This window comes from Larus michahellis, chromosome 1 (assembly GCF_964199755.1).
Source record: "Larus michahellis chromosome 1, bLarMic1.1, whole genome shotgun sequence".
NCBI classification, from domain to species: Eukaryota; Metazoa; Chordata; class Aves; order Charadriiformes; family Laridae; genus Larus; species Larus michahellis.
Window position 1 is genome coordinate 62,630,702 of NC_133896.1, and position 14,403 is coordinate 62,645,104.

At 40.4% G+C, this 14,403-nt stretch overlaps 1 protein-coding gene across 5 annotated transcripts in view; it reads left to right on the forward strand.

Moving 5' to 3' along the window:
- Positions 1-14,403, forward strand: part of KIAA1549 (KIAA1549 ortholog) — a 152,142-nt gene that overhangs the window by 75,153 nt on the left and 62,586 nt on the right. For all 5 annotated transcript variants that reach the window (XR_012586362.1, XM_074582036.1, XM_074582058.1 and 2 more), the window contains exons 2-5: positions 1,323-4,064; positions 5,567-5,655; positions 11,494-11,671; positions 13,185-13,312. Coding sequence is in view for 4 of the 5 variants with exons in the window: in XM_074582036.1 (XP_074438137.1) it covers positions 1,323-4,064; positions 5,567-5,655; positions 11,494-11,671; positions 13,185-13,312 (3,137 nt within the window). In the remaining variant the exon portion in view is untranslated. The remainder of the gene's footprint in view (positions 1-1,322; positions 4,065-5,566; positions 5,656-11,493; positions 11,672-13,184; positions 13,313-14,403) is intronic.

The window sequence follows — 14,403 nt, forward strand, 5'->3', positions numbered from 1 at the left end:
ACGGTATCACCGTTTGGCACTTTACACTGTATACGCTTGTTTTTATTTTAAACTGATCCCTGGTGGTTTAACTGGATGGCATTCCCGTCCCTCCAGCCCTTTTAATGTGTGCTGTCAGTAGGTTCCAGCAGCACTGTGTGGACACTCCCATATGTAAACAGGATGATCAGGTGGGATACATAATTTAAGGTTGAAACCTTTGTGCGTATCCTTGAAAAATATCCTGCAGCAATTTTCTGTATAATTTCCTTTAATATTCAGTTCTGAAGGCTACTAATCTTGACATTTCAGAAAAGTACTCAAGCAATAATCAAGCTTTTCTCTGCAAAGTGCATACATGATTGGAAAAAGCTTATATACACATCTTTTCTGTAATCCAAGAACACTTCTGTGAGAGAGTAGGAATTATAGTCAAGTTATGCAAATGCTACTCATATGTGATTTTTGCAAGTATTTTGTTAAAATATTTGGTGAATTCTTAGCTTTTTCTCCTTCATGTTTGAACCCGACTAGTACTACTTGAATTCTACAAACTGGAACAGTGAAAGTTTTCTTACAGGTGGTCCACAAACAGTACTCCTGCAGGGGGTTGTGAATAAAGATAGCAATTGTGTAATGAAGCAATTTGTCACTGGCTACCAAAAGGCTAACCAAAAGGTTAAATGAATGGCTGACAATGTAAGCCTAACTACTGGGCATGTTACTTAGCAGATTCTTGTAGTTGATATCAGGTCCACATTTGCCTTACGTAAAGGGAACCCTTCTTCATCTCTCATAAGCATCACCCATTTCTGCTATGAGATGGAGGATCTGGTCCTTGAAACAGAACAGATCTGCTAGTGAGCCTAATACTGAGACGTAATAAAACTGGAGGAAATGAAGTGATACTAAAGGAAAGCAGAAGACCTGAAGTTACGCAAAATTTTGCCCTGTGTTGTTCCCTGTTACCCTTTTTGGTTTGTTTACGTTGTGAGACCGTTAGCCGCCGCGCATTGCAGCCATGCATAGGTAAGAGGGAGCTACTTTTTGCCCTTTTGTGGGGCTTGCTGGAGTGCTGCTGTAGGGAGATGAGTAGGTGCAGAGTGAGAGGAGCTCATGTTGTCCTGCTCATTTCCAGGGAAAGGGGTTTTGCAGGGAATCTTACTAATTGTTTTGACTGGCTTATGCAGATTTTCACATACTGCAAGGTTTTGTCTCGTCCCTTGAGTTCTGGACAGTTGTCTCCAGAAAGGCTGTCTGTGGGGTTTTCTCATTGTGGTCTCACTACTTGTGCTAATCTGGTGTCTTCTGGTTTTTGTTTTTCTCTCTGCCTCTTTATTTAGATGAGAGATCCTTGGAGCAGCAAAATTTTTCCTTTTTCTCAATGGACTCAAAGATGCACCAAAGCATATCAGGCAGCAGGACACAAATGGCCTTAGCAAAAAGTACTTCGGAGTCCCAAGAAGGTAATTTCCTTCAAACAGTTGTATCATCAGTTACTGCTCCCTTTGATGGGACTTTATTTAAACAAGAAGAAATGGTCAGGATTTCAGAAGGGAGAAGTACACCGTTGGTAGATGTCTCCGTAACAAGCAACGAGGCGTTCTTAAGTGACGATGAATTTATTAGCTCATTTCCAAAGGCACAGTGGACTCCTCCACTAAAGTCTTTTGCAGTTTTAACAGATCATCACTCAGTTAATACAGTAGAGCCATCAAGAGAAACGTTAGAAACTGTATTGCTAACACCTTCATTACCTGTCCTTTTTTCACCATATGATATCTCAAAAACAGCACAGCAAAAGACTCTGTTGAGTGCTGTCCCTGAAGACAGGAGCACTCTTACGGAATTGAAGCCTTTTGTACCAGATAGTGAAATGCTAACTGCTAGCAGAGACTTGCTGTTGCACCCTCCAAATACAGCTATTTATTTCACTTCCATTCCTTCAGAGGCGGGAGTTGCAGTGTGGGAAAACATAAATGCAAGTTTAACAGCTCTGCCTTTTGGGGCCGTTTCAGAAGAGTCACCTCTTCATCTCAAGCTACTGGATAAGAATAGCCGTGTGACCCCAGATACCACAGCACAGCGTGCAGACCCGTATAATGACATTTACGCCTATGCGAGTAGCAGGGCAGCAGAAACTCTCAGTCTAAGGACCTACCCCACTCCAAGCATTCCCTGGGCCACATCGGCTTCAGCAGCCAGCGCTGAGCCTGCTTTGTTTCCTATTAGTCTTCCACTTGCGTCTTTCCCACTTCACTCAGCTGCCATTTCCACGGACTCTAATACAGTTCTTAATGCCAGCCTGTTTACACGTGAACTCTCCAGTACAACACCAAATTTGCCTGCCGGGTCAGAAATATCAAGTCAATCAGAGCTTGTTAGTGAGCTCATGAGTCCAGTGCCTTTCGCCGGATCATACAGTTCTTGTCTGTATTGTGACTCAGTTTCACTTCTGCCAGAAGCAGGCTTTTCCCCGGAACATGACGTGGGCTCAGGCGATTATGTTGAAACTTTGTCCATCAAAGCCTCTGAAGTACTAGGCATAACTCCATTTACAACTATAATTACTGACGGGTATGAATTAGAGGAGCCTACACCTGAGATTTTTGATACTTCTTTTCCATCAAGACCAATTGTTTCATTTTCTTCAAGATTCACAGAAATGCCCGATTCAAGCATGTTTTTATTAAGCACTATGGATGCTGTTCTTAACAACGGAACACCTATAACAATTTCTCCTTCTGACTATCAGCTCCCTGGAGGAACATCACTGAACATCTCCGTTGCCCAGTTTTCCTACCCTGTTCTGGAAACAGTTTTGTTGACACCAAGCAGTCGTGTAGAACTTCCTGATGCCACCACCATTCTGTTTGACTCTACCTTCATGCCGAGTGAGCCGGTAGCATCGTTTGCAGTCAGTCGTACGACTTTCCTGGAGTTGCCAGAATTAACGCCATCAGAATCTGTGGTTTTGCTTGACAAAACATCTACAAAGGAAGAACCGTCTTTAAATGTTTCAGATTTTCCATCCAAGCTTTTATCAACGCCATTTCTTATTGAATCTAGCTACTTGTCTTCATCATCGGCCATGCTAAATTCTTACTCTGTCGTGCAAGGTGATATATCAACACTCTTACCTCTGACCTTATTGACTGGGACATCAGTACCTTCCGGGGATGTTTCCAGCTGGGAGTTAGCTACCACTGTCAGCTCTGCCATTGATGCCGAGGTTTCTCAGTTCCCTCTCGGCCAGACATCATACTTTTATTCAGATGCATTCTCTGTTCCAGGTGCACAAGTTCCTGAAATAACGCTGTCAACAGATTTTCATTCAGAGTCATCTGTGTTTCTGGAAGCACCCTCAGTATTGCCAGCGGGCTCTGAAGTTGTGTTTACCTCAGCTGTTACAGGAGCTACCTCTCAGTTGGAGCCGTCACTCTCCGCCTCTCACTCCGTGGTTCCTACCCTGGTGCTGCCCACTTCCGACGCCCAGTCTGTTACCAGCAGCGTCTTGCTCAATGAAACAAATCTGATCTCTTTGTTTACTACCTTTCCGGTGACTCCTGTCTTAAATATATCTTCATCTCTGCTCTCAACTGCTCTGGCTTCTGATGAGGATATTGGTGCTACAGTTAACCCCACGCTGCTTCTGACGTCTCGCAGCGAGGGCAGTGCCCACACAACCCTTCCTCCCGCAGACCCTGACAACCTGGTGTCACATGCTGACACCAGCAGCGTGATGCCCTCTCCTACAGCATCTCTGTCTGTGACCACATCGTTTGCTCCCACGCAGTTTCCTCCGACTTCCATCCCTCCCACTGGATATGAAGTTCCAGCAGGAAGCGGTGTAACTGCTGGTACTGATGCACCGGCTGCTCCCACCACTGTCCCCACGACCACTGCCGCAACTGCCATGGGCAGCCACGGCACGACTGCTGCAGGCAGCCTGGGGACATTCTCCTCCACCCTTCCAGCAACCATGACTCCATCTGAACCTGTGGTTGTAACCTCTGCCATCACCACTACTAGGCAACCCTACGTCTGCGACATCACGGTTCCCGATGCTTACTTAGTCACTGCGGGTAAGATATTCCAAACATTTTTATTTTGTTTTTCGGAAGCCACTGTAATGTGACCCCTAGCTAAATTGCAGGTGTTGAATTAGCTAAGCAAACCTTTCCAAAAAATACAGTGTCAATTTAGAAAAACAGCTGTAAAAGCATTGATTTATCATTTACTCTTGAAAATAATAGAATTCACTTGAGCGAAGTCTGTTGTGATAGTGAGTTACATACACATTACACTGCACAGAGAATGAAATTGTCTTCTAAAATTGCTGATGCGTATATTCAAGTATACTGAATCAGAGGCTGCTTTATCATTTCATGGGCTGTAAATGAATGTTACTGTCATGGTACTGTTCTGCCAAACTATTAAATGTTCTGACTGAGTAAGTTTCTCCTTTCAGTTGTTGCTGCTGTTTCTAAAAAAAACCTGCATGTGAGGTAATGTTATAGTATGAAAGAGGAGAGTTGGTTTAAAGAATGTTTGGGTTTTGTTACCATTTTTATAATTTTACCATACTAGCTCATGTTTATATTTTCCCTCCTCCCATACTTACTTCAATTGGATTTGGTGTGTTTGTAACCAGAAAAAGTGATGTTAGTGTGTTGCAAAATTAATTGTCTCAGCATCTGTGTTTGCTTTTTTGGTGTTTTCCTACCTCTTTCTAGCTTGTTAACAAAACAATGCCAGCGACCTAATCTAGGGCAGCTGCAGAAGTGCTGCATGTTCTGTGGTAAGCAACACGTTTTGCCCTTAAGATTTACTTGTAACATGTAAAGCAGAATGAGCATAACCTCATCCTCCAGATATGAAGGTGAGCTGGCTATGCTGGTGATGAGGAAGATGTTTATTTTTTTTTTAGCCTGTGATTTGAGTAGTTTTGTAGGCCAATTACTGATGGAAAGTGAATGCAGGATGACAACACGACACTTTTCAGTTGTTTCCTTGACCGTAGTCACAGTCTCAAGTGTGACTGTAACAGACATGATATCCATAGGGATGTGGTGTTTTTAAAGCAGTTTCTTACTCAATGGATATCCCTTTCAGTGATCAGTCACACTTGTTTACATTTTATTTAAGAGAAAAGTAGATGCATATTTTCTGTGGCTTTTTTCTGACCTCATCTGCATTCCATGCGTTGCCTACAAAACTTGAACTGCGTTATGACAGCAGGCTCATTGTGCACAGGTCAGACTGAATGTGCTGCGACTTTCAGATCCAATTTGAATGCCTCAGTGGCTCTTTAGAAGGTTCCTTTACTAGAATGCTAAAGACATTAGATATGGAAAAACAAAACAGGAGAGAGAAAGTAAACCTGGAGTTCCTTAAGCTGTATGTACAGTCACTTTTTAGGATACAGTCACACCGCTACCTGTTTCCTTGTCCATTGTCTTATCCGTTTGAGGCAGTTGATCTCATTGCTTGCTTTTTCATGCATTGCATAATTGAAAATGCAGCTTTGAACCAAAGCCCAGAAGATAAAGCTAAAATGTATTTAATGACTAACATTAATTTTCAGTGCTGGCCCGAAGAGCTGTTCTACAAAATGTCAGTGAATCCATCAAAGAAGTGCTCAGAGTTCAGTTCAGACGATCAGTAGAGCTAGAGGTAAGTGGTATGGAGTGTGTACAAGTACTCTTTGATCAATGTAATAAAATAGTGAGTTTAGTTCACAGGCTAAAATGGTGATTTAAAAACAACTCATGTGGCACTGTATCAGAGAGAGGTTTATTCTAACTTAAATGTTAGTCATGTTGTTAGGTTTTTTTAACATTTTTACTTTTAGAATGTCATTGTTTTCTAGGACAGACCTTTCTTGGTTTTGCCAGAGGTGAGCAAGCAGTGCCCAGCCTCTACTGCTCACCTCCTTTGGCTTCTGAATTGAAACTGAACTGAAAAGCTTTTACCCTTCGAAATACCTGTTAAAAAGTTTTGTTTCTTCTGCTAGCTGTTTATGTACTTAGCACCTTAAACAAAACAAAACCTTCTGCACAGCCTTGTGCTATTTTATGTTGGAAGTGAGGCCATCAACACTTGCAAGGAAAGTGGTGGAATCCCAAAGGCAGGATTTGGCAGACGAAAAAGAAAAAGGCAGGGGAATAAAGATCAGGTGTGCAGTGCTAAGATGTTATTTTTAAGCCTTTAAATAGGTGTGACTCCTGTTATTCCCTCCCTCATAGGGCTAGGAATTGCTGCACTCTTGGTTTTTTTTGAAAGTTTCCTCTGCTTTGATGTTCAAGGAATCATCTTTGAACAACATTTCCGTGTTGTTTCCTAACCTCAAAGTGAGTGTCTGGTTGAGATGAGGTTTAAAGGGTCTGTTCCCCTCTGTCTCAAACCCTCTGTCTGAGAGGAAAATACTGTAGAGGTAGTTTGGGGCTACCTTTGTTGTATAATCAGATACTTCAACACTGGGGACAAAATGAAATGTTTTAATGGAATTACTGGTGTAGGTGCAGGTTCAGATGCACTTTCAGTTTTTCATGTCTGCTTTCATCCAGTTGTGATAGTCAAGCACTATTTTATCTTACTTTTTTTGAGTCTATGATCTCATTTTCATTATGAAGTTTGCTCAAGCAGCATCTTGAATTTTGAAAATAACGTGAGTTTCTCCATGCATAGAATCCCGTAGTGCCTCTAACTTCTGCTTGCTGATCTGTGTGGGGAAATGGTGTTTTGACAGCTCCTGCCATAATCACTGCACTCAGTAATTAAACAACCCCTGTCCGCTGTTTGAGAATATACCTCTCTACTGCTCAGTCGAGACGGGAGTGTTAAGAATTTCTGCCAAACTTCAGCCACAGTGAGCTGCCACTATAAATTATATTTAGTTTAGGTCCTTTTAGCAATACTTGCCCGTAAGCTTTTTAGGTTGGTTTTTTTTTTCTGTAAATAAGAGATTTTTCTTCTGGTTTGTGAATTATAGCTTCAGATTGTGCAAACTGGTATAGTCAAGGAGAAGTCAAAAGTTCATGATGGTAGAACTACACTAATTTTCAATGACCTTATACGCCTCAATAATATGGAAGCGCATATCCTCTTATTAGTAACAGCAGTAAGACAAAATATATTGCTAAATATTTGAAGGTTGATTGGAGCCAACATTTGATATCTTGCTGCTTTCTGTTTTTGCCCTTTAAATTCCTTCCTTTCATGCCCTCTATTGCCTTGTAAAGCTCTCAATAGGATATTTTGGCCCTAAGGCTGCTCAGAAGCAACTGTCTTTATAAATAATGCAGTTAGTCCGGCTTCATTCTTTGCAAAGTCTTTTTTATCAAAAGGAGAAAACATCTCTGTGGAATCAGTTATGCTTATTTTATGCTAGAATGCTGCTATCGTGTGTTTTCTTTGTGTGATGCCTTGGGTATGGGTTTTGCACTAAAAACAATCACTAGCAAATGTCTTCACCTCTAATGGTGAAGTACTAGCAAAACTGTTATCTTAAATAAAGAGCTGTTTGTAGTATCGGCATGTTTAATGGTGATGCAATGCAAAATTTTAAACAGAATGCATCTATATTGCTAAATGTAATTAACCAAGCAGAGCTGACTTTTGTTAGTCTAGAGTACCCAGGAACCATGTGTAGAGTTGTAAGTTATGGTAAAGCAGTGCACTTCTCTAAGCTGTTTTTTACTGTCTCTCCTATTACAGCTCACAGATGTTGTTCCCTTGCTGTGATGTAATGCACAGTAAATCAGGAGACAGTCTTGTTAAATTTAACTCGGTAGTAATGTACGCTTTAAAAATAAAATCCATGGCAACAATGGATATAACTGCTGCTCACTTTAAGTACAAACCAAGTTTAACACTGAAAGGAGAATTAAAACTATTTTTTTTTTTCCCCCAACATTTTCAGTTAAAACTTTGGTCTCTGCTTCTTTATTATTTCAAGCATTCTGAGTTGTTCAAGTGGAAATAAAAAAAGGAGGGAAACATGAATCTTGCCTAATAAAAAAAACTTTTGTCAATTTTTTCCTAGCAAAAGTCCTTAAAGTAAAGTGAGAATAACCTAAAATTTTGAAGTTCATTGCAGTCGATCTCAGTGCATTGCATCTGCAAAAGAATAAGACCCTATTGTTTGAATAAGAGCAATTTTTGTCAGCTTTCTCTAATGTAAACCTTATGACACTTGAGTAAGATCTGTTATACAATGTTCCCTTGACTTCGCTTTGTTGCAGTGGGGTGTGAAATAAAACAGCATTGGCAGTGACTTGCTGCCAGGACCCCTGGTGCCGTTAAGTTCATGCCAACAGGAAAAAGCTTTTTGCCAGCCTCATTTGTGCTTGGAAATTTTATCATGCGGTATAACGTATACCTCAGCCACTTTGTTGCTGTATTTAGTGTGGGTTTTGGGGCCTGTCCATAGCCTGTTGGTTTCTATAATCCAAAATTAGCGAACCTCTGCCTTCAAAGTAAGATCAGTTCACTGTCAGGCAGTTAAATACTTCTTTCAAAGATGCCACCTTGTGGACTTGGGCTGGCTTCGTTGCTACTCACTGCTGCTGAAATTCTGGCTGGTACCATTTAGGTGCATAAATATGGAGAGAGAATTGTTGCTTTAGGATCCTAATGTGCATAGATGCAGAGGCTTTGTTTCATTTTTAAGACCTGTGGGCCTTTGTAGCCCATCTTCAGGAAGTTAAATGCTCTCTGCAGGCTCTGTACAGGATGCTTAATAAGGTGGTGGTGAGGAAATCAGTTGTTTGTGCTTTCTGCCAGATGTTTATGCAGCATAATACAGTGGAGTGTAGGCATGGATTAGACTGCAGCAAAGGGTGCATCTAATCAAATATTGTAGCAGACAATGATCAATAGCAAATGCTTAGGGAACATCATAAGGAACAGAGTAAGCATACAGTGATGTTTCGCCCAAATACTCTCCTAGCTTCTGGTAAATGGAGGCTTCAAAACTTCCTGTACTAGAAGTGCTCTCTCATGTGAGGGTAGCTCTGAATGAGACAGATTGTGTCCAGGAAACAGCAGATTTGGATTAGCCGTCACGTTTTGGAGAAGGGATAGTTTAACTTGAGGTGGTGTAAGGGTTTTCTACTCCTAGTGAAGGTTTCTGCTTTTGCTGTGGGAATGGCTCCAAAGTCCACATGGAGTTTTGCATGCTTCTCTGGCTTTATGGCCCAAAGAGTTAAGATAAGAAATTTGTACTTGTTTAATATAAGAAATTTGTGCTTGTGTACTTTAGTAGGTGGCATTGTAAAATGTGGTGGTTCATTTGTTTAGCATCTAACTGCCCTGGCAGTAGAGGTGAAACCTTCAAGAGAGGGTTGGGTGGATGGATGGGTTTGTGAACAATTAGAGCTGTGCCAAGAGGAGCTATTCTCATTCATGAACCAAGACTGTAATGGGCTGTGCTCATCAATCCTAGCCAACTTTGCAAACTTCTGTGTGAAATAGCTTGTAGACAGCATCATGTTGGCACGGCTATATTATTCCTGTCACCCGAGTTAAGTTGTAGAGAGCTAACTTTGGGCACCCCTGGCAGTATCTCAAGCAGAAATAGCTATTGTTTTGGCCCATGGTGGTTCTCATCTACCCACCTCAAAATTGCACTTAAAAGTTGTTTGTTTTTTTTTTTAATTTCCACTCCTCTGGAGTTGCTGTCTCTCTTCTGCGGTAGTGAAGCACAAAAGGGAAACAGTATTAGCTGTTAAGACGAAAAAGTTGATGCAAAATTCTAGGGGATGTTCAGGGTAGGCGGCTTTCACTGCATCTGTGGCACACTGCAACGGGTCAGAGATGAAGACAGCTGAGTTAGTTATCAGAGGCTTGTTTCTTGTCTGAAATACTTAACTCTAGTGCATAAGTGTGTGCTGGCTACACTAGGCCTCTCTTCCTCAGCATATATTGCTTTAGAAATCACCAGCAAACCGTCACTGAGATTTGTAATTCTAATTCCTCTTTTTCTTGCCTTTTAAGTAGTCTCCTTTGCAAGTAATGGGCAACTTTCTTTTGGCACGTTTTACCCATTATAACTGCTGTTTCCATTTGACAAACTGAAGCTGCAGAGATCATTTCATCCTGAGATAAAAGGACAAAATTTCAGATAAGAGGAACTGAAAAGAGCGGTTGCATATTATTCATATCAAACAAATTTGAGTTCTATGGATCTAAATCCATTTAAAATAAAAGCTGGATCCTGCATATATTTGTGGACTAAGAAGGAAGAAAGGAATAATGAGCAGCATAGATTTGTATTTTTTTTTAAATTTCTTTCTGCTGAGGAAGTTTCTTCAAGTGAAGATGATCTCTTTGAAATGCATGTTTTTTAGAGGACAGGAAGGAGCTGCTTGCTGTCTCATCTAAACAGCAATTGCCATCGCTTTACACTGTGGCAGAAATACCAGTAAGGAACATGTGGGTCACAATTTAAGTGGCACTGTGCTTTTCTATAAGGCTGCTCCTGAAGTTGAGGATGTCTAACATATCCCTTCACCAGCAAAAGCCTGCAAGGTGCTAGCATCTCAAGAGATTTATCAGAACTTTTTGGTTTCTGGTTTAGATTATTCATTCATTTATTTGTGAGGCTATCATGTCAGACATCTCAAAATATTTTAGTGTGACTGCCTTAGGCAAATAAAGCAAACTGGGGAGTAAACCAAAGAGGAACAAAATAAGGCTGGGGAAATAGGTGTCCTCGGCATTGAGAGTTTCTTTGAAGGAGAGAAGACACTGAAATATATTTAAATAAATAAAAGCCTCCGGTTTGTTTCTACTTAAGTGATGGAGAAATGGTGGATAAAAGTGTCTGCATGGAAACATTCACCTAGGTTTATATTTAACTTACAATCTCATTCCTTTTACATGATGACTAAGGCTCCTTAAGATTTTTAAGAAGACTCAAAGTCAGGAGATTAATTGGAAGAGGAAAATTGTAATTGGTAACTTTGCTGAAATAAGCAGATAGAAGTGTTCTCTGGAAGAAAGCATTCTTGAGTGTGAAAATTATATCCATAAAACACAGGTTATGTGTATTTTGCTTTGTGCATATCATGTGTGAATAGTATAGGATGCATTCACTAAACAGTATATGACTGAAATGCAGAAGCTGATGCAAGTGGTTCAGTAAGTAAACAGCAATTTTGGATGGGAACTCTTATGTACTCCAGGGGGATGCAGGTGAGGGGGAGTGCTACTATGCTGGGATGTGATAAATCAAGAAGTGTTGAGATTGGTGTGTTGTACTGAAAAGATTCTGGTAGATGCACCTGGCACAGGGGAGTTGCCCCTCTCATGCACTGGAGCAGAGGCCGCAAGGCTCAGCACTATCAGAGTGTTTGTGCTTCTACGCCCTCTTTGGAAAACAAAGATTGCATTTTCCTACCTCTTGATGATGTGGCTTTGAAATGCGTGGGACTATGTAGATCTAAAGTGTTGCCAAATTTCACATTGAAGATTTTTTTTTTAAATTTATGTCTTTTTCTGTTTTTGTAGGTTTATAAAATTTCCCCCAAATTTGCTTTCTTGGTGACATCAGGTCCTTTTGTTTACACGGCAGTAGCTGTCATAAACGTGCTTGTGAACAGCAGTCTTCTTCGTGGCGAGGCCCCCATGATCCTCTCACTGCATCCTTCTTTCACTGTGCCAGATAACAGATTCCAAGTTCAGACAGGTGGGTTCTTCCTGACACGAAGAGGAGGAGATGTAGCTTCGTATTGATTCATACTTCTTCACTTGTGATTAAGTATGCAAGGTCAAGTCAAAACCCTGCATTCTACTGCTGTGAGTCTTAATTCTTGCTTTTTAGTGAAATACTTGCCAGATCCGTGGTTGAGAGATGATAAATTGTATACGGTTAACCCCATAATTTAATGTTTTTTTCAGGAAAATATTTTGTCACGTTGCAAAATAGATGTGCTCTTTTTCTTGCTTCAAAAGGTGAGACAAGAAAAATATTTCTGTGAAACATTTCTCATAAAATCATGGTGCAGCTACTTTATAATGCTTGAGTCAAATTTCAAATTATGTTTACCTTAAATGCTACTTTTTAGAATTCCCCTAATGTAGGAGAATTGGCGAGCAGGAGAATTGATTGCTTATGTATAAAGTGAGCAGGAGGATTGCTCATGTAGTATTCAGCTTTCCATGGCTGCTGTATGGCAGCAGTTCATGTGAAGTCCATGACTACTAATAATCTAAAGCAAAATATTACTCATGTAATACACTTTGTCATTAGTATAATTTAAAATCATCTTCAGGCATTATTTGCATAACAAAACCACCTGCCTTGTTGGTTGACTGCATAATGAGGTAGTGGCAGGGATTGAGTATATAGGCAGAGAGTTAATGAATGTTAAACATAGTGCTCTTGTTCAGGTATGTTTCATGTGTTGTTTCTGCTCTGTTAATAACTGCATGGTAAGACATCACTTCTTTAATTGTGCAGGTGTGAAGTCTTTTTCCACTGCTTAATGTGGTTATATAGATAGATAATAGACGTATTTTCTGTTCTTGAACCTTCTATAACATTGCTGTTAGGGTCTGTAACCTAATCAGAGCATTTCTTTGGGTAAGACTATATCAGGAAATCCACAGATGTACATGTAGTTAAGGTCTGTGCGCCTGCTCACATTCCTCTGTGCTCACTCTCTCTCCTGTGCACTCTCTTTTTCTCCTGTGAAAGACTTTAAGGTGAATGTATCTAGAATTAAAAAGACTGTTTGCTAATTAAGTATTTGATGTGTATTAACGGACCCAATATGTGGTCTTTTAGGCAAGCTAAATACTATATTTCAGTCTACAAGAAAAAGGGATTTGTTGCGTTTTTCCTCAAGATTTTCATTGATCTGTGGGTACTAAGGATTTCAGTGTGGCTGATTCAGTGTTCAAGTCGTGTAAAATTAGCCACATGTATGTGGCGAAGGTCTTTCAGTATGCAAGAGGAAAGAGTGGGTATTTTGTCACTAATATCTTTCAGTAATCTAATTAATGCTGCTACATATTAATGAGTAGAGAATTTACTGCATCAACACAAAATGTATTTCTGCTGTGTTTTTACCCAGTGTTTCACTGAATATGTCCTGAATCCCCTGAAGAAGTGATGGCCCTGTGGATTCTCTTGCTCATTTTGTTCTCTCTCATGGAAGTATTTGTCTGTAGGAATAACGTGTAACCTTTGCCTTCAGTGCTTCAGTTTGTGCCTCGAAACGTGGACGTTGGGTTCTGCAACTTTAGCCAGCGCATTGAGAAAGGACTGACAATGGCATTCATGGAGGTGAGCAAACACCAGGAGTTCTACAACTTCACTGTGCAGGTAAGAAGATTAGCATATTTTGTCTGTCCCTTTTTCTCCTCACCTTTGGTTGTCCTGTGTTTCATGCAGCCGGTAAAATGAGTTAGGTATTCAATGGCTACAACTTGCCGTCTGGATCATGAAGAACTATGAAGCTTTGTTATGAAGTCAGGATTTTTTTTCCCCTACAAAATAATATGGCACCACATATCCCTCTGGTTTCAAGCTTTTTGAAAAAATGATCCAAGATGATAATTCATATCCAGAAGCATTATTGAATATAATAGGGTTTATAGTTTTTCATATAAAGGCTGCCCCAACCCTTACCAAATTCATTCCCATCAGATTTTACTATTACAGACTAGGGTGTGGTTAGAATGTTTTTGTTGTAAGACAACTTTCAGGTCTCACTGCCACTCAGGGGATCCTGTTAAGGGATATAGGAGTTATATGCCCTCTGTCGTTATGTGAGCAAACATGGTAGTTGCTTCTGAGGTCTAGAAATACTTACAGCACTATATGATGTCCGTGGCAGTTCTACTGGAACTTCACATATGTAACGTATTGCATATGTGCTGGGTACTGAGTCACACAGCAGAGCTTAAAACTTCCTGGAAAGTCAGTAATTCAACTTAATAAGACCAACTCCCTCTTCTCTCTGAATTCCTAAATTTAATCTAGCTTTGTTGTAATACCAAAATTAGTAAAAATTTTATTGTGTTATTTAACTGGCACCATAAACGCCCGTCTGTGGTACCCTAAAATAAAATCATAGCAGGAAAGTGATATAAACTTTTTAGTACCTGAAGTACTACATAGTAAAGTGCTCAGAACTGTGCAACTGCATGACACAGTGTGACTGGATAGACTGAAGACAGAACTAGCAAAGCAATTTCTAGGACTATCAGTTTAACAGACTTCTAGTTTAAATAATTCCCTACTGTCTGGAACAGGTGTGTCTACATGAACAGTTGATGTGTATATTGGTGCCAAAATAAGGCTTCTAACCAGTGGTAGTGTCTGGGCGTGCATGGTGCAGGAGGTTTTGACCAAGAGAACATCCATTTTCAGCATGTTTCTTTATTATGGTCTCTTCCTGTCTATTCTACCCA